Source organism: Daphnia carinata, chromosome 3 (genome assembly GCF_022539665.2).
Source record: "Daphnia carinata strain CSIRO-1 chromosome 3, CSIRO_AGI_Dcar_HiC_V3, whole genome shotgun sequence".
Lineage (NCBI taxonomy): Eukaryota > Metazoa > Arthropoda > Branchiopoda > Diplostraca > Daphniidae > Daphnia > Daphnia carinata.
The window spans coordinates 503,864-527,205 of NC_081333.1; the positions used below are offsets into that span (position 1 = coordinate 503,864).

The 23,342-nt window shown below is 39.8% G+C and overlaps 4 protein-coding genes across 6 annotated transcripts; 2 read left to right on the forward strand and 2 right to left on the reverse strand.

Annotated features, from left to right (window-relative positions):
* Positions 1-616: 616 nt before the first annotated feature.
* On the reverse strand, positions 617-7,437 carry LOC130693201 (ral GTPase-activating protein subunit beta-like). The gene is made up of 25 exons (XM_057516323.2): positions 7,287-7,437; positions 7,021-7,141; positions 6,807-6,922; positions 6,500-6,713; positions 6,099-6,263; positions 5,793-6,026; positions 5,569-5,729; positions 5,319-5,508; positions 4,838-5,262; positions 4,626-4,771; positions 4,470-4,551; positions 4,258-4,405; positions 3,894-4,166; positions 3,563-3,715; positions 3,274-3,494; positions 2,903-3,215; positions 2,632-2,845; positions 2,336-2,567; positions 2,103-2,270; positions 1,967-2,030; positions 1,646-1,801; positions 1,403-1,579; positions 1,060-1,204; positions 883-999; positions 617-809 (listed from the first exon to the last, which is right to left on the reverse strand). The coding sequence occupies exons 1-25, from the start codon at positions 7,326-7,328 to the stop codon at positions 686-688; spliced, it is 4,401 nt and encodes a 1,466-aa protein (XP_057372306.1). The 5' UTR covers positions 7,329-7,437; the 3' UTR covers positions 617-685.
* A 735-nt stretch (positions 7,438-8,172) lies between these two features.
* Positions 8,173-15,734, forward strand: LOC130693053 (uncharacterized). 2 transcript variants are annotated; one of them, XM_057516173.1, is made up of 5 exons: positions 8,173-8,433; positions 12,059-12,303; positions 12,463-12,854; positions 13,012-13,093; positions 13,154-15,734. In XM_057516173.1, the coding sequence occupies exons 2-5, from the start codon at positions 12,136-12,138 to the stop codon at positions 15,152-15,154; spliced, it is 2,643 nt and encodes an 880-aa protein (XP_057372156.1). In that variant the 5' UTR covers positions 8,173-8,433; positions 12,059-12,135; the 3' UTR covers positions 15,155-15,734. The 2 variants fall into 2 exon arrangements, with proteins under 2 accessions (XP_057372156.1, XP_057372155.1); XM_057516172.2 differs by lacking the exon at positions 8,173-8,433 and having other exon boundaries at positions 11,991-12,303.
* A 225-nt stretch (positions 15,735-15,959) lies between these two features.
* Positions 15,960-18,932, reverse strand: LOC130693063 (motile sperm domain-containing protein 2-like). 2 transcript variants are annotated; one of them, XM_057516186.2, is made up of 12 exons: positions 18,769-18,932; positions 18,499-18,654; positions 18,279-18,434; positions 18,071-18,223; positions 17,801-17,989; positions 17,687-17,736; positions 17,454-17,618; positions 17,325-17,403; positions 17,148-17,260; positions 16,923-17,072; positions 16,662-16,709; positions 15,960-16,594 (listed from the first exon to the last, which is right to left on the reverse strand). In XM_057516186.2, exons 2-12 carry the CDS (start codon positions 18,569-18,571, stop codon positions 16,298-16,300), a joined length of 1,473 nt encoding a protein of 490 aa, XP_057372169.1. In that variant the 5' UTR covers positions 18,572-18,654; positions 18,769-18,932; the 3' UTR covers positions 15,960-16,297. The 2 variants fall into 2 exon arrangements, with proteins under 2 accessions (XP_057372169.1, XP_057372168.1); XM_057516185.1 differs by having other exon boundaries at positions 18,499-18,594; positions 18,769-18,931.
* Positions 18,933-19,496: 564 nt separating this feature from the next.
* On the forward strand, positions 19,497-23,148 carry LOC130693059 (double-strand-break repair protein rad21 homolog). Its single transcript, XM_057516182.2, has 12 exons — positions 19,497-20,019; positions 20,082-20,311; positions 20,378-20,570; positions 20,624-20,762; positions 20,830-20,912; positions 20,983-21,343; positions 21,425-21,645; positions 21,743-21,881; positions 21,996-22,327; positions 22,425-22,559; positions 22,626-22,781; positions 22,842-23,148. The coding sequence occupies exons 1-12, from the start codon at positions 19,876-19,878 to the stop codon at positions 22,965-22,967; spliced, it is 2,259 nt and encodes a 752-aa protein (XP_057372165.1). The 5' UTR covers positions 19,497-19,875; the 3' UTR covers positions 22,968-23,148.
* Positions 23,149-23,342: the final 194 nt, after the last annotated feature.

Consider the following 23,342-nt stretch of genomic DNA (forward strand, 5'->3'; position numbering starts at 1 on the left):
AACTGATGTAATATTATATTTTGATGTTGCAGTAAAGTAAAATAATAAGGTGATGTCTAAAAGGCATTGTAAAAAATGCTTTGCTAAAATAGATTTTTACCTGACTGTTCTTCCAAAATCAAAATCCCTAGATTTCGTTAGCCCTCGAGGCCAGAACCCCCAGTACTAGTCAAGTATCTGCAAGTACCATGTCCTTTAGGTACCATGCAATGTAGTAGTGGTAGAGATTGGCCCGGCAATGATCTCTGCAAGAGAGAATGATAGAATCGCGTAGTCCTCGAATTGTTTAATCTTGCCACCTTGTATCTTGTACCTTGCGTGCCCTCTTATTTCGTTTGGCACTGGTAGCGACCACGGACGTTTTCCAATGGCGAAAAAAAGCGTACCAAAGATTAAAATTTCTGTTATTTATTGTTGTATTTTTTTCTCTTTAGGACACTTGCAACAGCATATGATTAGAAACTAATGGATACGTGTGCTTACATCCAACGTCACTGAGAAGAAACTGCGTGTGGAAGCCATAATTTGCGAAATTTTTATTTTAGTGTAACTTATTCATAGTAGCAATAGCTAAAGTTAGTGTGCATAGTACTTTCCAAAAGGATCCAAAATGTGGAAAAGTGAAGAAGTACACTTTATTTTTAATCTAATGACAGGATTTTCGAATAACATTTAAATAAAGATTTTAAGGTCCTACATCAGGACTGTAAAATAAGCTTGAATAAAACGATGGGACATCCATTTCCGACCGATACTTCGTCGCAATTTCTGATATTTTCAGTTTACGGCGAATGTGTGGAAGTTGGTAACTATTAATACGAGAAAAGGTTTAAGCTCATTATGTTACAGAAAGTGTTGAACATCACATAAGGCAATGACTACCTGTCATGATCCAGACGTCGGCGTTTTCCAGCATTCACGGTAGTCTGTCTTACAAGTGATCCGAGTGCACGACGAGACACTACCATTCCGTCAACCAACGGCGTAGCAAAATTTAACCTATAAGAACATAGAATAAATAGTCTAGCACAGATGAAGTTCATATAATTAAGTACTTACTTCGAATGAGGTCCTCGCAAATGAATACGGTATAATCCTGACTGCTGCGCATGAATAAAAATAATGAAGCAGTCGCCTACTAATTCTTCTGTTTTCACGTGTCCAACGTTATCACGGCCATTCCAAATCGTCTCCAGCAAGTCACCTTTATTCGAAAGATGTTACTTTGGTCAAGGATTAAATCAACTACTACACTTTCGTTAAGTTAATTATTATTTTTTGTGTGCACACAAATGTAAAAATATGCGAAAGTGAATATTCGTCATATAATTCATTATCAGATGAGAATTTCCAGATTCTGTAACAGTGAATGGTGACAGTTGAATCAAAAGTGAGGACTTACCAATTGGGAAATGATGGTGGTCCTCAAAGCTTTCACACCACACGACGACCGTTTTAACTTCCGAAATGGATAAACTAGCATTTTTGGTGACTCTTTTGGACGGGGATGTTTGTCTTTCTTCGGTTTTCAAATGATTTTCCAACGATTGACACGGCGTCGATGACTGGTGAAATGGTGCTAGTGCAAAATAATACGTTAAAGAAAATTGGTTTGAATTGAAAATTAGAAAGCAAATGTCAATACAAGATACTGATGATGTCAAAGACGAGTTTAAGGCCGGAACACCAAATAAGATTTCGGAAACTCCGTCAGCCCAGTAAAGGTATTGGAAATTTACTTGAAGACAATTTGTTTCGAAGTCTGTTCCTATCCTTTTTTCGAAGTCGGCTTTCACTTGTGCTGCGATGATCAAAATACATTTCATTATTAACGCGGAAAAATTTTATCAAATAACAATTGTAACAATTTTTTCGCTCTTTAACGATACATAGTTAACTTATGAAACAACGTAGTTTTTTTTTCTCGTTGATTAGTCTTATTTACGGTATCCATGACAAATCTTACCTTGAGACCATCCTAAAGTTTGCAGAAATTCCACAAAATGCGGATTCAATGATGAGGTCAACGTCTAGACCGCAAAAGAGAATTATTCGTATTAGAAAAACGAAAAGAGCAATCGAAACAGCAAGATTTTGCCTACCGTATTGGAGAGGATATCGTAACTGTCTTTTTGTCCTGACCGAACGTAAAACACACAAACTGTGTCATGACTACGGCTTCCCAATCGGTCGAGAGAATCCAAGTCTTCTGAAAAATGTGCAGAAGATGCATCTAATCCAATTAATGAACTTCCTCTAATGGAGTTTTCCTGAAAGATAATATAAAAGCAGATATTGAATAAAATATCATTCGTGTTAGGTATAACTAACGTACTTGAAGGCCCTCAACAGAAAGGAAGCCGATATGCGACAAGAATAGCCGGGCTGTTTGAAATTCGTTACAGAGCGGAGGAGATTGGCACTCCAGCTTAGCTCCAGTTTCTTCTTGAACTTCTGAATTTTTTGAAGTTACTGACCCATCGACCAATCTACCAAGTTTGTCTAATTCTGCCGCTATGCGATCGTCGATCATTAATGGCGTGTCCATACTAGGTAGTGTTTTATCTCTGCAATACATATTAAATCATTAATTCGGGCAGGTGATAAGGTTTTTGAAATGATGAATGTTACGCCAAACAACGCCGCACTCGATCCACAGATTCAGGAAAGTACTGCGGCTCAAAGGCGAATACCGGTCCAAAATCGTTCATTGGCAAGGGTCGCCCAGGATTGACCATATAGCTGTGAACTCCACACTTGTGTCGTGGTAAGTGACGTATCTGCGAAGCCCAAACTTGCCGGCCAAATTGATTGCGGATAAGGATTGTAACCATGGGGTCGGAGTCTAGAGATCATGGATATTTACATCGGTTTTATTTGAAGGATAATCGTGAATCCTTACCTAACGTTCTGCTAGGAGACTGCTCCAACACACCAAGTAGAATGGTTCCTTCTGATGCAGCAAAATATCGGAAATGCTGGGAAGCTGAGATGGGAGATTTACTGGAGTCAGTTTTCGGTACACATGATTTTTGCAACAGGTCTTCTTCATTTAAAAGGCAGGATAGAGAGTCAGTTCCAGTTGGGGAAGGAAAGTTACCAACTTGTTCCACCAAAGACGTTAGTAAAAATTCCGCAGCGTCACGAACCCGAAGAGATACAGGCTTCAAGTGTTTTTCATGTTTCAGCTGTAGAATTTCGCCAGCTTTCCCTGTCTGCAAATTCGGTTTAGTTCCATTTCCAGTTATTGTTATTATTTATTTATTTTTTTACCTGCGACTTTGACCCGGAGATTCCCAGTTCTATAACCTGAAGAATGAGATTCATGCATTCGGAGTCCGTTGCCAGATAAGGATGTGCGAACAACCACGAGGCACAACAATTAAAAGCTGCAACTATCGTAGAATGAAGGTCTTTGGAATGTGCCGGTGGTGGGCGAGAACACTGCACCGAAATATACTCGCAAAGAACGCGAATTACTCGACGACTTTCCCCTACATATTGCAAAAGTTTGTAGTATAATACAAACAAGGAAAACAAACGTTACAGAAAGAGAACCTACGTTGATCAGGAACTCGTAGCTTCGCCAAAATCTCCGCCATAAATGCAAGGAGTTCCAGTGCAGCAAGAGAAGTATTTAGATCTGCTTTCCATAATGCAAGAAGCTTGGAAGATACCAGATGGAAGGTGGCGTTCACCACACCATGGAAAGACCCTATCCCACAGCCAAACATTAAAAAAAAGAGAGAAAGAAAAAAAAATAAAAAAAAAAATAAATAAAAAACAAACTTATAAACCGAAATGGTTAATTTTAACTTGCGTTCCACGGAAGGTGTTTCTCTTTTTGATTATAAATTTAGCAAAGCTTCCACAATAGTTACAAAATACCTTACCTAGAGGAAATGTTAAAAGCGGTCCGGTGCAAGACATCCTGTCGGAGTATGACGCATCATGTTCAAGGTGAGAGTCGAATGTTATCTCACTTACACTGGGATACGAGTTAGAACTTGTGCTATGACAACTGTGGGTATCTGAAGTTGAAGACATCATGTTTGATGCACTATCAGCTTGCATCGGGGTAGGATAAGTGTTCGGCGCCAGCGATACTGTACTTTGCTCAGGCTGTTCAAATGCTGCCAAATCTTGGATTAGGCTGGCCAAACCACCTACAAGATGTTTAGATATATTACATGCAATACAAAAATGTTAAAGGATATGGTTATAAAAGTTAAATCCAGTTCCTCGAAAACAATATACCTAAAAGAAGATGACTATTCAAAGAATCTGTTTCCACTTGTAAAGCAGACAGCACAAGTTGCGTCAGGCGTGGGCGGATATTGGAAAAAACTGTCGGTAACGCATTGCGTTCACCAAGAGATCCAGCCAATTCTTTGATTGGTAATGACTAGAGAAAATTTGTTGTTACTTCGGCAAACGAATGACTGAACATTATTATAATTTAAGCCTACGTGAAAATGAAGAGGTGCGGCCAAGATTGATAAAAGCACATGGATAGAGGCCCGTCGTAGATCTACTCGGTTTACACTAGGTCTTTCAAGTTTAACACATATTTTGTACTTTTGAATGTAATAATGAGTAATTATGATTTAGCGAAGGTGCTTTACCTGATTTTGAGATCTTTGGCCAGCAAAATAACTTCCAAAGATTCTATAACTGATGGAATCAGCGTAAAAACGCCATCTAGGTTAACACGAAACAAATCAGCAGAATGCAACAAAATGCTTGCCATGGCTTCACCGATAAACTTTTCCTAAAATTTACGAAAGAAAACAACATAAATAATGAGCCATTCTAAAACAAGCGGGAGATTACGAACCTCTTTAATTTTTAGACCATTATTTATCACCAAGTAAAAGCGAGCAAGGTACTGCGGCAATATTTCTTCGTCTGTACTCTTTGAACAAAAAATGCGACAGAGAGCTCCTAATGCTTCTGCTCGGCCATTTTCGTATCCTTCTATTGCCGTACCCCCAATGGAAGTATCGGAAGGTAGCTCAACAACGGTAGCACTACGTGGACGATTTGATTGGAGTGATGATTCGCTTGTGACACTAACGCTTGATGCACGCGACCTGTCAGCCATGTGCAGACTTGAGGTGTTGGATTCAACGGCCGAAGTTTTAACACTGAATTGGGTCTCACAGTCAATCAGAGCTGCCTCAAACAGCCACGAACCGAACAGATGCAATAGAGAATTACATCGAGCTCTGTGGGACATCGCGTTTGACGGTAATGAAGCCCCTAAAACAGTTCTTGTTAATGACAAATTTTTGAAACATAGATTGTGGGTCACACACCAGCAAAATCAGTTGGAAGTGTCGAACGCCCCGAATTCCCACTAGATGTGGTACGATCCGTCCTTTCATGTGGGAAAACGGAAGAACGCAAGCCTAGGAATGCATCAACCAGTCCAGCAACCCCTTTCATTGCTTCTACAAAGATACTTGGTAATGAAAAAAGACATGGGTGCAGACTGGGATCTGAAAGCTAGAAAATAAAAAAAAATATAAATCTCTGCATATCAAGTAACAACAATTACATAAATACTTGAGAACTGATGATCGTATATTGCAAAAACTTGTGAGTCTGGCTTATTACGCTTGGACGTGCCAGTTGAACAGGATTGCCTATGCAGTGCAATAGTCTATACCAAGTTTGGGCCAAGACCTCACCGGATAATTGGGACGGAACTAGCATATATTCATCATCTACATTTGAGATAAAATGTAAATATAATTATTTCTTTATGAATAGATGATAAAACGGCTTACTTGTAGCGTATTTAAGAAATGCTGGACCGTACAACTCAGAAAGTAATCGCGAAGTTAAGGCCAAATTGATTCGATTCCATTGAGTGATCAAACTCGTGCGATGCCGCCAGGACTGGGCAAGTTCGGTTAAAGTTTTCCACATCCGAGGGGACGGAAAGCTCTTGGCACATGCATGAAGCCAAATCTCGAAAAGCACACTTAAAACGCGGTCACAAAGCTGATCGCCTATATCATCTGCAATAATAATTTTCAATTTACATTTTTTACTGTATGTTAAATAAAAAAACTGCTGACAATACCAATTACTTGGAACAGTAGGAGGAGCTAAAAGGACATCGTTGACGGTCAGAAGTAGCAAAAGAAGCGAATCCCATGTATCCTGGTCAATTATTGAGGAGTTTATAACAACCGATTGGATTGTTCGGAGGACTCTATGACAAAGAACAGCTTGGCGATTTATCAAATCCGGTGCTGGAATAGAACAAGTTTAAAAGAAAATATTAATAAGAAAGACAATAAGCGACGCAAGTCCAAATTAAGTAGCTGTGAATTAAGTTACTTTTTGGTTTGGACCTAATACTAATTTTTGTAAGTAAAATGATAATCATAATATTTAATGAAAAATAAATGAAAAATAATAAGTAATGAATAATGCAAAATAAGAAAAAATATAAAAATAAAGAAATGGTAATTAATCAATACATTACCTTCTCCAGGTCTAGGAATGAATATTTGAAATAGTTGATAAATAATTTTTCTGGAATAATGATTAGGTAGCTTTAACAATGGCAGGGGAACAGCCGACTTTGGTTGAGGCAGTAATGCTGAGAGCCACTCACAGTAAACATGAACACAATCCCGTATTGAATCATGTTCTGTTGTTGCTGTGTTAAGTGGTAAAGTTAATCCATAACCAATAACCTGATCAATATACACACAAAATTTAATGAGCAGGTGCTGATAAGCCTGGAAAACACTTTCAACTGTAAGAATTATAGATGGTAAAATGCTTACTTCCATGCACCAGTTGACTTCCCTGTCAGTAGTCAATTTTGCTGAATGAGGTGATGGATGGGTAATACCTATATTGGCTGCTATTGGCTGCACAACAAATGCAACTATTTGCTTGACTGGTTAGCAGTTTAAATATTGAAGAACAGTAATTGAAAAATTTATTTTGAAAAGTTAATATGTTCAAGAATCCCATTTCTGAATTAACCAAACATACGTGCATCAGGAGATAAAGGTAAAGATGTCAATACAGATCTATTTTCTATGTGGTTGCTTTGGTTGAAGAATGAAAAGGAGGACCAGTCGACATACATCTTTTCTTGATATACCTTGTCCTCCTAATGATAAGTTAAGAAAAAAATAGTAACTGGTGACACTTGATTCAACTCAAACTGCCCAAATAATAAACAAAGATTCTGACTTGAATAAAACTAGTTCGTAAAGTAAGTATTTTTTTCGGAATTATATGAATTTGTGCCAAACCTTTTGATTAGAATTCATGCGGTTCAAAACCCCAAGATTCATTTACATCAACATATTTTAAAGACATAAATTTGGTGAAAAATTGGACCAAACTACACTTTTTCCTCACGGAATTTCCTCTAAAGATTCTTGACGACTTGTTGGGAAGAACGAGAACGACTGGATTTTGATCTAGTACCAACTATTGCCACTGCAAGCGGTAGCTAACATTCACGCTGGGTTTGTTTTTCTCAATTTTATCGTTTGCATGCAAAATTCACCCAAAAACTTATGAGACGTTACCACTCGATCTTCCATGAGGATGTTGCTGTTTCATTTGATTGTTAACATTCTAGCAGTTAGGATATTTCACTGTGTTTTCCGATTTCGAAGTCTGGACGTAAAATGTTCTCTGTAGGTGACCGAACATCCGTCGTTTTCGGAAACCATAATGGGCTATTACAGCGGTGGTTGTTTGTCTTGGGCGGTATACAGGAGGGGAAAAAACTTTATGACGATGAGATTTTTTGCTATTTCCACCAAAATCGGAAGCTACTTCCTATGAATTTTCCTAAAGTTCTGTTATCTGCGGTCAGTGGTCGGCACTCAGGTCAGCGAGTTTCCGCACTGTTGAGTTAGCCATGCTTTGTGTTCTAGCAAGAGCTCATAGATGGCGTTTGCATTCTTCCAAAGTGGGAAAATTGCTCATTTTACAAATTTAAGGTATAGGAACCTTTAGTAAGCTTGTATTTTTTTAAAGCTTCTCTTAATTAGCCCCATAAAGTAAAATAACATAGAAAATCAACATCTTAGCTTTTGGTTTAGTAGTTAGTTAGAATCTACACCGAAGACACGAGCTCATGTACAAACTCTTCATTCCTTCGTAGTTGTTATTTCCTCCACAGTTGTCGTTCGACCGGCGAGCAAGCTAGTAAAGTTATTTGTTTACTGGAACTGGAATGAGAACCCGTGGAGTTACAGTACCTAGCTGAACGTGTGAAATTTTGTTGAATAGTCTAAATATTTCAGTATCAAATTTTTAATTCGACGAAGGATTAATATGAACAAACAACGTTCTGTAAGACTAGTGTTGCTTTTGGCACGTTTCGAAAGAAGTGATAACCACCAGTGAGAAAGTGTATGTGGCAAATTTCAACTGTCAATATTGGTACGTAAAACATTTCTATTTATTAGACTAAGGCAACTAGGTTACAAAAAAACAAAACACAGATGTAAGAGTCTGAATTGGCGTCAGTTCACAGGCTCATTGGAGCATTTTGTTTTTGTTTTTGCGTTTTGTTCAACACACAGAATACTAAACACCACACGCATTTTTTTTTTAAAATCATGATTGTAATTTTGTTTTTGGATTCTTTTGCAATTTTCTTTGTCTTCTTTGGTTTTTTTTCTGTCGTTTTTCAATGGGACATAGCAGTGTGTTAGAGTTTGTATTCTCGTAATGCTGCCTGTCCCATTTCCGTAGCCAAGCAATGAGTTGCTGCTCGCTACGTTCGTTCACCTCCCCATTTTTTAGACGTGCATGACCTAAAAATCCACATAGTGGAACTGTTCAAAACCAACCAGAAATACTAGTTGAACAAACGGTCAAGCATACAATCTATACAGAACATGGAGGGAGAATTTGGCTAGGCAAACCGTATGGAAGTATCCCCTTGTCATCGATATTACGCTATTTATCTATTACAATTCATTATAATTGAGAATAAGGAAAAACATGTAGGTCAATCTTTTTAGTAAGCATTTTCTTAACCTGGTAACTTTTGGCGTAGGAAATTTAAGAGATGAAAATGTCAAATCGTTTCGATTCCCAGTGTTAAGTATATCTCAATCTCTGCATGAAAAAAAAATGGCTTCTCTTAAATATTCCGATGGGTCGATTAATTGATCTAGCCGTTCGTCAGTCAACATGTGTGATAAAATAAAATTTCAAAAAGAGAAAAAAAAACAGGAGACATTTCAAAAAACGTATTAACGGCTAAAATAACGCAGGATGAGAATTTTTATCCAACCTGATCTAACCTCACAAAACAAATTCTACGAATGAAATGAAAAAAGGGAGGTTTTTGGTCGCCTCGATAGTGAACATAACATAATGCGGTTTCATTAGATACCGCTACCTTTCGTTGTGTACCGTACAAAAAAAATTCTCAGGTTTCGATGGTCAAACGCAATAAAACTGTTAGTTGAGCCACAGTACTTCGAGGTCCCTGTTGGAGTAAGTTTAGTTGGCGTAGCCTACCAAACGTGTTTTGAGAGTGAACTAAATATTAGCGTCTTGTTTATCGCCTCTTTCGTGAAGAAGAACTCAATAATTAAAACTAATTGCATTACTTTAACTCCATTAGCATTTCCGGCAGATAGTAAAGAAATGTAACCATTGAAATTGTACTAGACGAATCCGGCTTATCACCGGGATATGGTTCCAATTGTTTAATTTGATTGGGTTGATGAACATTCAAAGCATGTGATGAGTAATGGTAGGCATGCTCAGACATGCCACATTGAGTCCAAAAGGGGAAAAACCCTAGGCCATTAGAGCGTAGTGGGTTGTACCTTCTATTCCTGCGTTTGCAGCTGAAATGCTGACCCAAAAAAGTGGTAGATAGACATGCCTCAGAGCTATTCCGGGTTCTCTTTTTACCGCGCATAAAAGGCTGAAAAGCGGAGAAAGCGACAAGTTATTTATTTTCTCTACCAGTCGTATGGCTGATTCAGTCTACGGCATTCTACTTTACTGGAGATTTTAAAATGTTTTTAAATGAGTCACATCGCTCACCCTTAGATTCAATTGATGCCATACAGTAATCATGGCATCCAAGACTTGGATCAGGATAATGTTTTGGAGTTGAAGTTGCATCAGCTCATCTGTTCTAAACTTTTGAAAACAGTCCGGATGTTTCTTCAATTTGAATGTTCATACGTATTTTAGCAGAGGCAATTAGTTATTTGTACAGTTCCATTCTGATTTTATTCAAGGTTACTGATTCTGAAATTCTAATTCGCTTAGAATAAACTAAAACTAAATCTACGTGAGGTGTTCAAGGAAACTGCTCCTGAAACGTTCATTGATCAAAAAGAAAGGAGAACCTTACAGAGTTGTGCGATCACCCATGAAATGATCCAGATGACTTCAGCGTTCGATACAAAGATAAAAGACTGCAAAGCCATATCCTGAAATTGCGTAACAAACAAAAAACTCTTTAACTGTGCTTGCACAACAGATACCGAATTACAGCTGCTATAGGCTTTGTTTGTATATGTATGTGCACTCAGGCTGAAATTTGTTTAATTTTGATTTTAGTAACTGTGTGCCATCCGTTCGTCATTTCAATTTTCTTCTTGTTTCTTGCTCGATAGACTGTAGAAATTGCTTTGCGAATTATTCATCTTTAACACTTCCAAGTTTTAACGGTTTTAATGGATGCCACACACCAGGATAGCATCGTCTCTATGTTAGTACATCGAAAAGATGATTGGAGTGAAATAACGAACAACATTTTTCTAATACTGAGACTCTCATCCTGTCAAGTCATGTAAATTCCTTTAATTTGGCCAAAAATTATGAAGCGACAGTACCAACGCGCCAAAACTGTTTAAGAACATCCGCCATAGTTGGCCTAAGCATGCCTACAAAACAACTGGTTAAATCATGGGACGCAGTCGGGTGTACTGGGGGAATTCCGGTGAAAGTGAGTCCACGTGCAAGATGAAAGCGACCTGGACAGGGGGTAGGGAAGAAAGAGGGGTAGGATAAAAGCGAGACACACTAGAGTGCTTTGCTGACGTAGATACAGCAGGTAAAAGGAATTTTAAAAAGAGATCCCGGATCTTAACTTTTCCTCTCGATAACTTTTTTTTTTCCCTTTTTGTGTTTTCCCTCTCTTATTTCTTGGTGACCTCAATTTCTTTCCTATTAAGGTCTTGTGTTGTTTCAAGTTCTTTCTGTTTCACGTGGTGGTGCAATGCATTAAGACAATAGGGCTTGTCATGTGAAGACGCCCTACGAAGTGATATTATTAACCACAGTAGACTTGCACTTGCTGATGCAGCAATATTTTTTAAAAGTATCAAATCAATCCGTAGACAACCTCATCTGCACGGTAGGAATTATTTGGGTCACCAATTCCGCTTGCATCTCGTTCATTCTTAATCCCTGCCGGCAGGATCTATGACAGCGTGTGGTTTGGGCGCAATAAAGGTGATGCAATCATGGCATGACACTCTGTCAACCATGTCATTGGCTACCGCAAACTTCCGAGTGTTCGTAGAAACGACTTGTATTTCCTATTGATGTGTATTTAAAACCTCTGATATTCAGCTAAGAGGTAACCCAATATGGCACAGTTTCTTTAATGGGACGTCAATCGGGCCAAGTCGTCGATAAACAAAACCCAACAAACTGTACATTGTAGAAGACGAAACTAAAAGGGGAGGTGTTAGTTACTAGAGAGATTTCCTCTTGCAAGACATCCGGACGTTTAGAAAGTTTGTTTTGAGATGATGAAAGTAGGTCACCAGAAAATTCTTCGTTTCTTGAATCATTCCCCCCAGGCTACTTGCAGTGGGGCTCTTGTGTGTGACCCTCCCCTTTCTTTCATCTCTCAGCGGTTTGGATGTACGCGTTGTTAGAAGCCTCTATGGCCAGTAGCACACCGCTGGTTGAAAGCGAAGGTTCAGCTGTTTACCCCTCTGTTTTTGTGAGAAAGTGATACTTTCTTTTCCTGTGTTATTCCAGACTCGAGTTTGAAATCTTGTTTTCTTTCTTTGATTAGTTGAACACCCCAGCTGATTGCCAAGTGTCATCCTCGTCAAATTCAGCAGCTATTGGTGTATCGACTTTTTCTTCAAAATGCATGTCATTGTGGTGACGTTGCTGGTGAGTTGCGCGATCTCACCAGTTCTGGTGCAATCGGATGACATCATTATCGACGACGCGTCTCTACGGTCCTCCATCTTAAATGATATACAAGCCTACAACGCATCTTGTTTCCCAAAGGACACCTGCCGTACTGATAAGGTCAGTTTGTTCAACTCACTTGATCTCGATCTGCTTCTTTCAAACATGCTGGATTTGGTCTAAGAGCGACGACCTGTCCATTTTTTTTTCATGGAACATCGATGGCCTCTCTTGAGGAAAAAGAAGTATGGCTAAGTTTATTTTAAATTCTTTCTGTAGGTGAGCCGTATTAGCGATTCCCCTGACTGGTCAAAGCGGAACTGCCTTTGCGATGATTCTTGCGCTCATTTCGGGGACTGTTGTCCGGATTCAAAGCGGTTTGAGCTCAACCAACAACGTTTAGCTGGTGCTCGTTTCAGCTGCCTACACCTGAGGCAATACAATTTCAACTGGATTGTCAATAAATGCCCTAGAGATTGGAATGACCCAGAAGTAGCACTGGCCTGCGAAACTGAACCAGCCGAATGGCAAATTCATTTGGATCCCATTAGTCACATGCCCGTGACGAGCCAAGTTTCTGGTATCACGTACAGAAACTTGAACTGCGCCATGTGCCACCAAGATGTGCCAGGCACTCGAGGAAACAATCATCCGTCTTCCCTTCGTTTTTGGTACGTGTGAAAATGATTAGTACACAATTAGCAGAATTAGCAAAACCGAAGTGAGTCGTACACAGATGGAGTTCATTTGGATAACACGTGGTCGGCAGATGATGTAGTGAAACATGCCACAAGAGACATTGCTTTAAACACCCTTTTGTTTTCACAGGAATCCGAGATTAGAATGCAACTCGATCTTGGCCGGAAGCACAATTCTTCAATCGATGACAAAGGATGATCTCGCCTCAAAGGTAAATTTTCCGCACTCATTCATTACTTTTCAAAACGATACGACGTTGTTTCTTTTGCAGATTCAATGGGATAATGAACAAAAGATGTGGGGTCTTGTGGTCGACATCAACGGCAAAGGAGAACAATTTCATTCTTGCTTTGTTGATCCAGCCTTACCAGATGACCTACAGTCTTACTTACGACCATGCCAGCCTTCCGTGAACGACTGCCCTCCAGACTGGATGGATGACGACATTCGCAACAAGTGCTTGTCATACACGTCATTCGTCTATCGTCCGCAAGAAATCTACCGCAACATCCATTGCGCCTTTTGCAACAGTGCCCAGCTGCAAGAGTTGTCGTGCAATTCATCAGGCATCACCTTCCGCAAACTGCCCGATTCACGCGAATTTAATCCGTCCGCGTTCGCGCTCCTCTTCGATCTAAAGGACAACGACGGCAGTGGCATCGTAGGACAAGAAAAGAGTTGCGAAGATGGCCAACTCTACGATCCCTTTTCTCGAAAATGCCGTACAGTTTATTGTTCACAGCCTGGCACCGTCTACAGAGAAGGACGTTGCCTACAAGCGCCCGGCGTAGCGCCAGCAACCACATCCATCGCCGATGGCAATCGACCGGCCACCGATGGGGATGCTATCGTCTTCCCCGAGCACCCTAACGTGGGAGAATCTAATGGTCAATACACAGATGGACGACCTGATGTATCGGTGACTCAGCTACCTGAGCTTCCGTCCACCGTTGTCGATTCATCGTCAACTGGGTCGGCAGTCACGGACAGCGAAGCTGTTCAACCAACGTTGACGAATTTCACTTTGATACATCCAGTGAATATGACCGACAAGAAGCAGATGTCGGCAGAAGGCAATTTCACTTCCTGTCCTAAATTTCTTCTTTCCGAAGACGAAGTACAATGGCTGGACAACGGCACCCTCTACGTTCCCTCCCATGGTAAGCCCTACGATGAGGGTGACTACGAGAAAGATAAAAATGGTGGCGTTTGGATTTGTGCCGAAGGATTAACCATGGTGTCCAAGTTCGATCCGGTTCTCGGATGGGTAACTGTAGCTGGATTGGGTCTGTCTGAAGTATGCCTAGCTCTACATTTGATTGCGTTCGTCATCAGCCCCGATCTGCGCAATTTGTCTGGACGCAATTTGGCGTCGTTGTCTTTAGCCCTTTTTGCTGCGTATGGCTCTTTCATTGCGGCACAATTCGTCCCCACTGGCGGCAACATTTGTATCGGAATTGCTTTATCAACCTTCTACTTCTTTCTGGCCGCCTTTTGGTGGACTTCAGTCCTTGCTTGGGATGTATGGCGCACAATTAGATTGGCTACTGTTCAGCTAAGGTGCTCGTCTTCCGGCCAACAGTGGGGGAAATTTATTTGTTATTCCATGTATGCCTGGCTGTTGCCCGCGTTAATCGTAGCCGCAGCCGTGGTTGTCGAGTACGTTGATACGGACATCCTTTCGTGGATGCCAACAGAATATCGCCCCTTCTTTGGTCGGAATGTCTGCTGGTTCGGCCAACGCAAGGCCATTCTGATTTATTTCGCAGCTCCGCTAGCCGTTATCCTGTCCATCAACCTTTTGCTTTTTATCAGTTCGGCTCACATGATCCGTAGCACGACCGCCAAGTCTCCCACGTCCAGCAATCAGGCCAGTTCCCGTAAACAGCTTGGTTTATACGTCCGTCTTGCCCTTATCATGGGCCTCTCTTGGTTGGCTGGATTGATTGCTGGCGCTGCCGATTTTATGCCGTTATGGTACGTTTTCGTTGCTCTCTGCTCGCTCCAAGGCGTCTTCATTTTGTTGGCCTACACCTGCAATCCAAAGGTAGCTCGATCCATCCGCAACAGGGTTTTGGTTTGTCGAAAAACCAATAGCCGACAATCCACTTACCGTACAGCTCTCGTTGGAGGCTTTAGAAGCCAAGACCTCAAACGGCTGGGCAAGGGAGGCAAAGGCAAAGTCGAAGCCCGTGATTCGCACGATTCACAAGTTTCGCAGACGTCTCAAACTTCCCTGACGAAAACGACCTCGAACACAACAACTCCGTGAATAATAAAACATATTCGCATAAATTAGCATGCAAGAATGCTTTTTTATTTTTAATACTTCAAATGTACATTTTTAAAAAAAGTGGATTCCGTCCAACTTTATCCGTCCGGTTTGCGGATAATGTTATTTGGCTTCGGCGTTCACTAATGGACTTGGACTACAAAATACACAGAACACCCCTATTTCCCTACCCCGCCTTAATTTTCAGAATGACTGAAAATCAGTGTTTTACTTATGTAGTGTGATTATCCTAAAACTTTTGAGTCTCCTCTCTTTCTCTCCGTTTCACTAGTCTTTAGTTCTTTTCGTCGTCTGGATACGCATCTCCAGTGATCGTTTGTGACATATATAAATGCATGCGCCTTTTTCTTTTTGATATCTTGAGTGTGATATATATGTGGAATGTTTGTGTGATTGTACGTATTGTATGTGGATCCGAAGTGGCTTTACCAGGTCTCAATTTTCAATGTCTTATTCAAACAATTCGTGAATTCCTTCGTGTATCAGGATTCTTTTATTTTCACTATATAGTCTCAATCGAACAAACGGCTAACACAGTAATAGACTCACTTAAAGAAAATCTATAAAAATAAAGGTGTAAATACTCGTGATACACCTTTCGTTCGGCCCCGTTGTAATCGTGTGCTGCAATTTCTTAATGTCGTCTTATACAAGTTATTACACAGCTATTAGACACTCGGTACAAAACACGTGTTTCGTCTTGTCATTTAAAAACTATTAAGTTTAAGGTTAAACATTGGTATGACCTATTGGTTATACGGAACGTACTCAGTGTTGAGTCATATTTCATTGAAATATTTTATTTTTATTTCTTTTTCTAGTTAGTAGTTTACAACCCATACAAATGTAAATGAATAACCCGTTCAAAAAATAAACAAAGACCGTTCCCCGTTTGAATAAAGGTGGAAAAGGCTGTTCAACGATTAGCCTAAGGAGTAGATTCGCCATTGCGTAAATATACGTTAGGATCAATCTTAAATCCTCAAACAGAAAACATCGAAAGGAATTTAATTCGATAATCTATAATGGAAGAAACGAACAACGCTTTTTTAAAAAATATTTTTGCCGCGATAACAATTATTGATCTTAATATTGCGTTGCCCCAAAAACTCGGTAAGGCAGTTAGACACGGCAACTAAGGTTACCGGCATCTGGATCAGAATTGTAGAAATAGAAAGGCACTGCCAACGACAATATTATCAATATAAAAAGAAGAGTTCGTAAACTTTTCAACTGCTTCCTCAAGTTCTCTTGTTCGTCCAAAATTTTATTTAGCTGCGGGGCTATATCTTGCAATAGCTTGGCGGTCGCCGCGTTGTTCAAACCTGGCACGTTCCCTGCAAATTCATCGTCTTTGGCATCGCTTGGGGCTACGGAGCAACGCAAGCGATGCTGTTGTATGGTATTCTCGCTCGTTTTCTATAATAGATCATGAATAAAATTTGTAATGCCTTCAATGATTTGCTAGTTCGTATTGAATGTTTACCTTCCATACTTCGGACAACTGCACGTTTGTTAACGAGTCACTTTCGACCTGAATGACCAAGATTTTGAAAGGAACGAATAAATTTTATGAAAAGTGTTAAGAAAATAGTTGGCATGCGAGAATAAAAAATTGGCATTCAGCCATTACTGAGTGCAAAAAATTTTGTCAACCAATAGTTCTGTTTTATGCAACGGATATTAACATGGAATACTTGTTCACCGAGGAAGAAAGATGAACTACGAAGACGTAATAAGTTATTACCGTGCACGCCATAACCAAAAATTTGTCGCGGACGAGTTGAGATGCTGAATAACCGGACTGGATGTGGACTGTAACATTCAATGAACCACCCGTGCAAATAATTCCTGCGCTTGGCCGAACTCTGTACTTATCTGGAGATGTAGTTTTAATCTGAATTGAAAAGACAGCGATATCGAAAAAAATTAATACATAACAAAAAATTTGCAAGTATTATAAAGCAAATACCTTGTAAGCTACATTACAGTTAGCGGTGTTGTTCATGACTAACGTTCCCGTTGTTTCTCCATCCTCGCGCCTAAAAACGATTTCTTCGGCAGGTGCAAGTTGGAGATACTGACCTAAGAATTTATTTAATTTTTGAATTCAGATGAAACCTACATTGTCAAAACTGCTGAAATTTACCAGGGACTGGTTTTTTAACCGATTCTGAAGAATCGGTAGACGTAGTTTCATTTGATGTAGTGCCTTCTGCAAAGTGAACCTATTCAAATGTTCAATAATTTGTGCCTTCAAATTTAAACAGCTTGTTACCTTTTTCCGGGAATCGTCGAATTGCCCATTCAAATTTACAGGACCGGATGCGGGCAAAAATTCGGGTTCGAACACAAAATGATAATTAACCGGACCACCCCATTCTGCCAGTTGTTCACTAACTGGGACAAAATCTTTGAGGTCTGATCTTCCTACAAATTTGACCTATTGTTATAATAAAACCGATTATCATCAACACATTTCAACTGCTCTCTAAATGTGTTTGAGAATACCATATTCACAGACTTTGCAGGCATCCACGACTTGATTACTTTCCAAGCAGCTGCAAAACAATTGACAATGAAGTTCATATGATAACTCATAATTTAGTGTTTTAAAATGGTTACCATTCAAGATCCATGACATTTCAAAGATTATTATGTAATTCAGAAAATAAGGGTAATAATCTCTGAATAGCATGATTAAATACTGAACAAACTCCATGTCCATATTACTGAGTCCAGCACCTGTCATCTCAAAAAAGACAGAAATCTTGCCACCTTTTTCCTGCTTTTCTAGGCGATCAAACCAATATACTAAAAAAGTTGGGGTGAAGAGATTGAGTAAGCATTCAATATGTATAAAAAGCAAATTAGCTTGCTGTGTCAGGTAATTACCAAGAACTTTATGAATTTCTTCTGACTTGTAAGTTCCTTTGACACTAGACTTCACCTTAACAATAAACAGTGGTTTGCCATCCTTGTCCCTGCAATGGGGAAACATACCACCAGCACAAACAATTTGCTGATTTATGTTTGAATGGCTAATATCTATGAAGAGAAATATATGTAAAATCAAGTTAAGTTTAGTAGGCCAGTTTGTTACCATTTGCCCCAAATTTTTGTCTCCATTTTAAGGTTCCAAGTATCATATTAACTGCTTTTTCTTTATCAAGATCATGATGTAATAAGAAACGGCGAATCCAATCTTTATCATTTTTTAGTCTCTCAAGATCTTTAGGGTGAGCAATAGACTGTAAATCTGAAATTAAAATCATCACATTAGAAAAGTCCTTATCATAAAAGATAATTCAATTTTAAGTTACCTTGTTCTGGTGATTCAATTTTTTCTATGGCTCTTTGGCGAACCTCAAGGATGTCTTCTTCACTGGGTTCCATCGCGGAAGACGTTACGTCTGCTGCTAAAGCGAAGACCAAGTTAAATGAAAAAGTGACGTGTCGCAACTTTCACGATTTGATTTCTGTCATAAAAATGCGATAAAAGAAATCAATAGACACTTCAGTTTTACAGTTTGGACAACATTCCCTCATACAACAAATGAGAGGAAAGCTTATAAGGAACCCAAGAAACATACCTCACTTGTTTAAAAGTCACTTTCTTTTTACCACTTTCTAGTAAATTTCTTGTATTGTGGTTTTCCCCTTAGTCCACTGTAAGGACTATTAAGCGATGAGGCCTACCAACAAAACATTTGAGGTAGCAGGACCCAAAAGTCCAACAGGATGAAACAATAACCCTACTACGCTACTGCCTACTCTTTTAAAAGAAAAAGCTATTCATTGGTCTCAAAATTCAAAACAAGATGGCGCTGACAAGTGGTCGAGATTGAATTCCAACTGCTAGGATGTTACTCAACCTTTTACTAAATTCGCGTAATGTGCAAAAGACAGTTTATAGGGGATGGGGCTTCCGTAATACAAAATGGTTTCATTTCTAATCAGCAGAATACTTCAAGACTTTTCTGTTAATCATCTTTCCACTATTCTCCTGCTGGGGGAGCTGAATTGTCAAACGCATCTCAGTCAAAGTTGACTGATTGGAAACCAGGAAAAGGTTACATTTTCAATCAGCAGGATACATCAACTGTAGAGTATTTGCTTAAATTGGTTTAACGCATTTTTCAATTGACATCACAACGCACCACTTTTTCTGTATCGATAGCCTGAATAATGATCAAATCCGTTTTCAAAACAACTGTGCTTTGTTCGTAAAACGCCCACCAGGGACCTCTGGCAGAGATGGAAAACCTTACTCTTAAACCTCTGGCGTCTGGCCTGCATAATTTGGAATACAGTATGTGATCTTCCAACTTGACTGTTGACTGACGCCATTGACTCGTCTTTGTCGTTCGAAGCGTTAACGGTTTTCGTGAAAAGAAAAAGAATTCAATAATATTTTAGTTTATCGTGTCATGTGATTCACACTGTCATCCTCATTCTACACTATGAGAATGTGTTTGCATAGTCGGATTACGAAAGGCAGTGCTTAAATGAGAATTTATTCCTGTGAAACTTTTGACAACCAAAACATACCTTGGCGCCAATTCACTACTAGTTTTGGCGGGCAATTTTTTCTTACCTGTTGTTGATTATACCCGAAGTGTTTATCTGTATGAGCTTCTTCATCTCATTTTTTTGCTACAAGATACTTCACAAGGCTGTGTTAGCCAATATATTTCAAGATGTTTTATGCCCATTTTGTTCTTGCTAAGAAGGGCCCACTTGCCCGTATTTGGTTGGCGGCCCATTGGGATAAGAAACTAACTAAAGCTCATGTATTCGAAACAAATATTCAGAAGTCTGTGGAAGATATTTTGCATCCTAAGGTTTGATTTGATTTAAGTTTCTTTTATCACAGTGCTTAAAACTTGATTTTGTTTGTTTTAAGGTGAAAATTGCTTTAAGAACATCTGGTCATCTGCTTCTTGGTGTGGTCAGAATATACTCTCGCAAGGCCAAGTATCTGCTAGCTGATTGCAATGAAGCTTTTGTGAAGATTAAAATGGCTTTCAGACCTGGTATGGTGGATTTGCCTGAAGAAAATAGAGAAGCAGCTGTCCAAGCAATTACTTTGCCTGAAGTTTTTCATGATTTTGATGCAAATGTTCCAGACTTGAAGTAACTAATGGACTGTTTTCATTTATAAATTGTTACAGTAATTGGCAACTTGAATGATTTTCCCAGTGATGCTGAAATGCAAGCACAGTTTACCCTTAATCAGTCACGAGCTGAAGAAATAACAATGCGCGAGGACTACGGGTGTCAGTTACCACCGTTGAATCATGACGAAGAAGGCTTTGGTGATCTTGGATTCGGCGATTCGGGACCCTTAGAAATGATTCGTGATGGGTCGTCAATTGACCACTCACTAGAACCTGTAAATACCAATGTCCAGTTTCGTAGCTTCTACATCTAATATTTTCATTCTAGGGAAGCTTTTTCAGTGAAGTTCGTGATCGCAATGAATCTCGCCGGAATCGTCCGTCTACGTCCAATCGCCAACGATCCGAAACGGACACACCCCTAAGAGACGATGGTTTTGGCGGAAATCTTGGACATGATGAAATTGGTATAACATACGCGAAATAGTTACCTAGCTTTTGTCAATTCATAGCTACCATGATTTTCCGTGATAGGTGGAGGTCTTTTTGAAGGTGGTGGTCTGTTTGATGATGCCCCAATCGGCGACGTACCATCATTGAACGAACCGTCTGACCTCGTAATAAAAAACAATTCTAATAATTATTCTTACCAGTTTGTATTTACAACATTGGTTTTGCGTTTGGAAGGATATTAAAGTAGGAACGAAAAGTCGAGAAAATCTGGAAAGTGTCAATGGGCCCCATCAAGATTCTGACGATGACGGAATTGATGCTTACGGAGGACCACCATCCGTAGGGGGAAGTAGTTCATCATCACGACCCGCCAGTCCGTTTGGTGGTCCCGTATCTACCAGTATGAGTCACCCTCCGGTGTCACCCAGATCTCCCACACGTGCTTCTGGTGAAATTAATAACCTTGACCAAGGTACTGCCAGCATTCCGGAAGGCGATGATCAAGTACCAGGAGTTAATGCCGACCAAACTACACTTCTCCATAACGAAGAAGAAGGCTTTGCTCTCGCCCCTGTCGATACGACTACAGTCAAGGGTGTGTGAGCTTGCATAAAATTTTGTCCATGGATCAACGACTCATAAAATTACTGAACTTTAATGTTTGATTTATTATCAGGATGGGCTCGTCACAAACGCAAAAGGAAACTCATCGTTGACGAAGTTAAAAACATATCAGGAGAAGAAATGAAATCACAACTCTCAGATACATCCGACATTGTGACTACCCTGGATTTGGCCCCACCTACGAGAAGACTTATGCACTGGAAAGAAACCGGAGGAGTAGAAAAACTTTTTGCACTTCCCGGAAGGTCAATACCAGCCCGCTCATTGTTTAGGGTAATAATTCATAACTACTAGATTTTATTTTGAATTAGAATTCGCCGTTCTATCAAATACCAATAATGTTTTGTTATTTCTATTGAATTGTTTTCAGGATTACCAAAGGCACCTCACTAGCCAGCCAACAGAAAATGATGATTTCGGCCTAACGCCTGAGGTGGAAAAGGAAAATGTTCCGTTGGAAACAGTGCGCTCCACAGAGGTTGTCGAATCGTTTCGTCAAGACTTTCCAGGTACTGTATTAAATCCATTAAAGAAAAATCGTTATATCAGACTAGTGTGAAACTAATAGCCTTAACCGTGTATCCTTCCATGAAATGTAAATGGGATCTATTTTTCTGTTACAGAAGCGCCTACACCTCAACCTGTAAAACGCACAGTAGGACGTAAGCGAAAAGCTCCCGTTGACTTAGAGGCTGAGGCCGAGGAACATCAGAAACGAAGAGAAGTTCAATATCAGAGCTTACTGGCACCATCAACACAGTCATCTCCTGTTCCCACTGCCGTTCCGCCACCAGAAATGGGAGATCATTCATTTCCGCAATTTTCACTTCCCGCTTTACCTGATGTTCAGCCTACAGAGCCATTGCATACTCCCATCCAACCGGAACCAGTGGAATCTTCATTCGCAGAGGCCTCAAGAGCATTATCCGAAATGGAAAACATGGGATACGACCAGGTGTGTATTAACTTTCACTGTTTACTTTTTTTAATTTTTTTTTTTAATAACCACAGCATATTTCAAATTTGTATGTTCTTTGATATTCCCATTTCAGAATATGGGAAATCTCGGCTTAGATGTTACTGAATCTTTTACCAATTTGCCTCCACAAACGCCTGGAGCAATTTCAGAGCGTGCACCCCCCACGCCTTGGCATGACGATTACGAAATGGCACCATCAGTTGGTCCCGTAAGATTACACAAAACACTTTCGATTTAAGATAGTAAGATTCGACTGATACATAATATATTACAGTTAGATGAGCAGTTGGCAGATGAAACCTATGAGCAGTTTGAAGAGCGCGTTGTTAATAAGCGAGCTGCGGCAATGTATCACCTTGTGCGTGCGAAAATGCAGCTAAATGACACGATACCTTTCACGGAAATGGCTTTCCGGAACAACAAGAAACAAGTATGTGTGCAGAAACACGCACGTATCTTATCAGTGTATTTAAAAAATCATTTTCTGTAGGTTGCACAGAAGTTTTACTCTCTACTGGTCCTGAAGAAAAACCAGGTTCTTGAGTTATCACAACCCAAGTCCTACGCTGAAATCATGGTTACACAGGGGCCTAAATTTGATTCGCCGTCCTTGTGATGAAGATCGTTCAAACTAAACTGCGTTAAAGGTGTTCGAAAGATTATGTCGAAAACGTGCCGTGTCCTCATGTTTCTTTTTTCCAATGTTTTGATCAAGAATAGCTATTGTGCGTTTTAAATTCTCTGCCGTGTGGAATAATGACGCGTGAATAATTGTAATACAAAATCGTGGTTTCGAACTTGTTAGTTTGTAGGATGTTTAGGAATGTTTGACCGACATTGGGTTTACCAAGAATATGCATGATGATCACTAGAATGTGGATGGAAACGTGTAGTGTATATAAGCAACTTTCAGTCCACCACTTTGCTTAAAACGGGTGGGCGACAGCACGTAAGCCGATGGGCACGGATAGCGAGTGTATTAAATATCAAA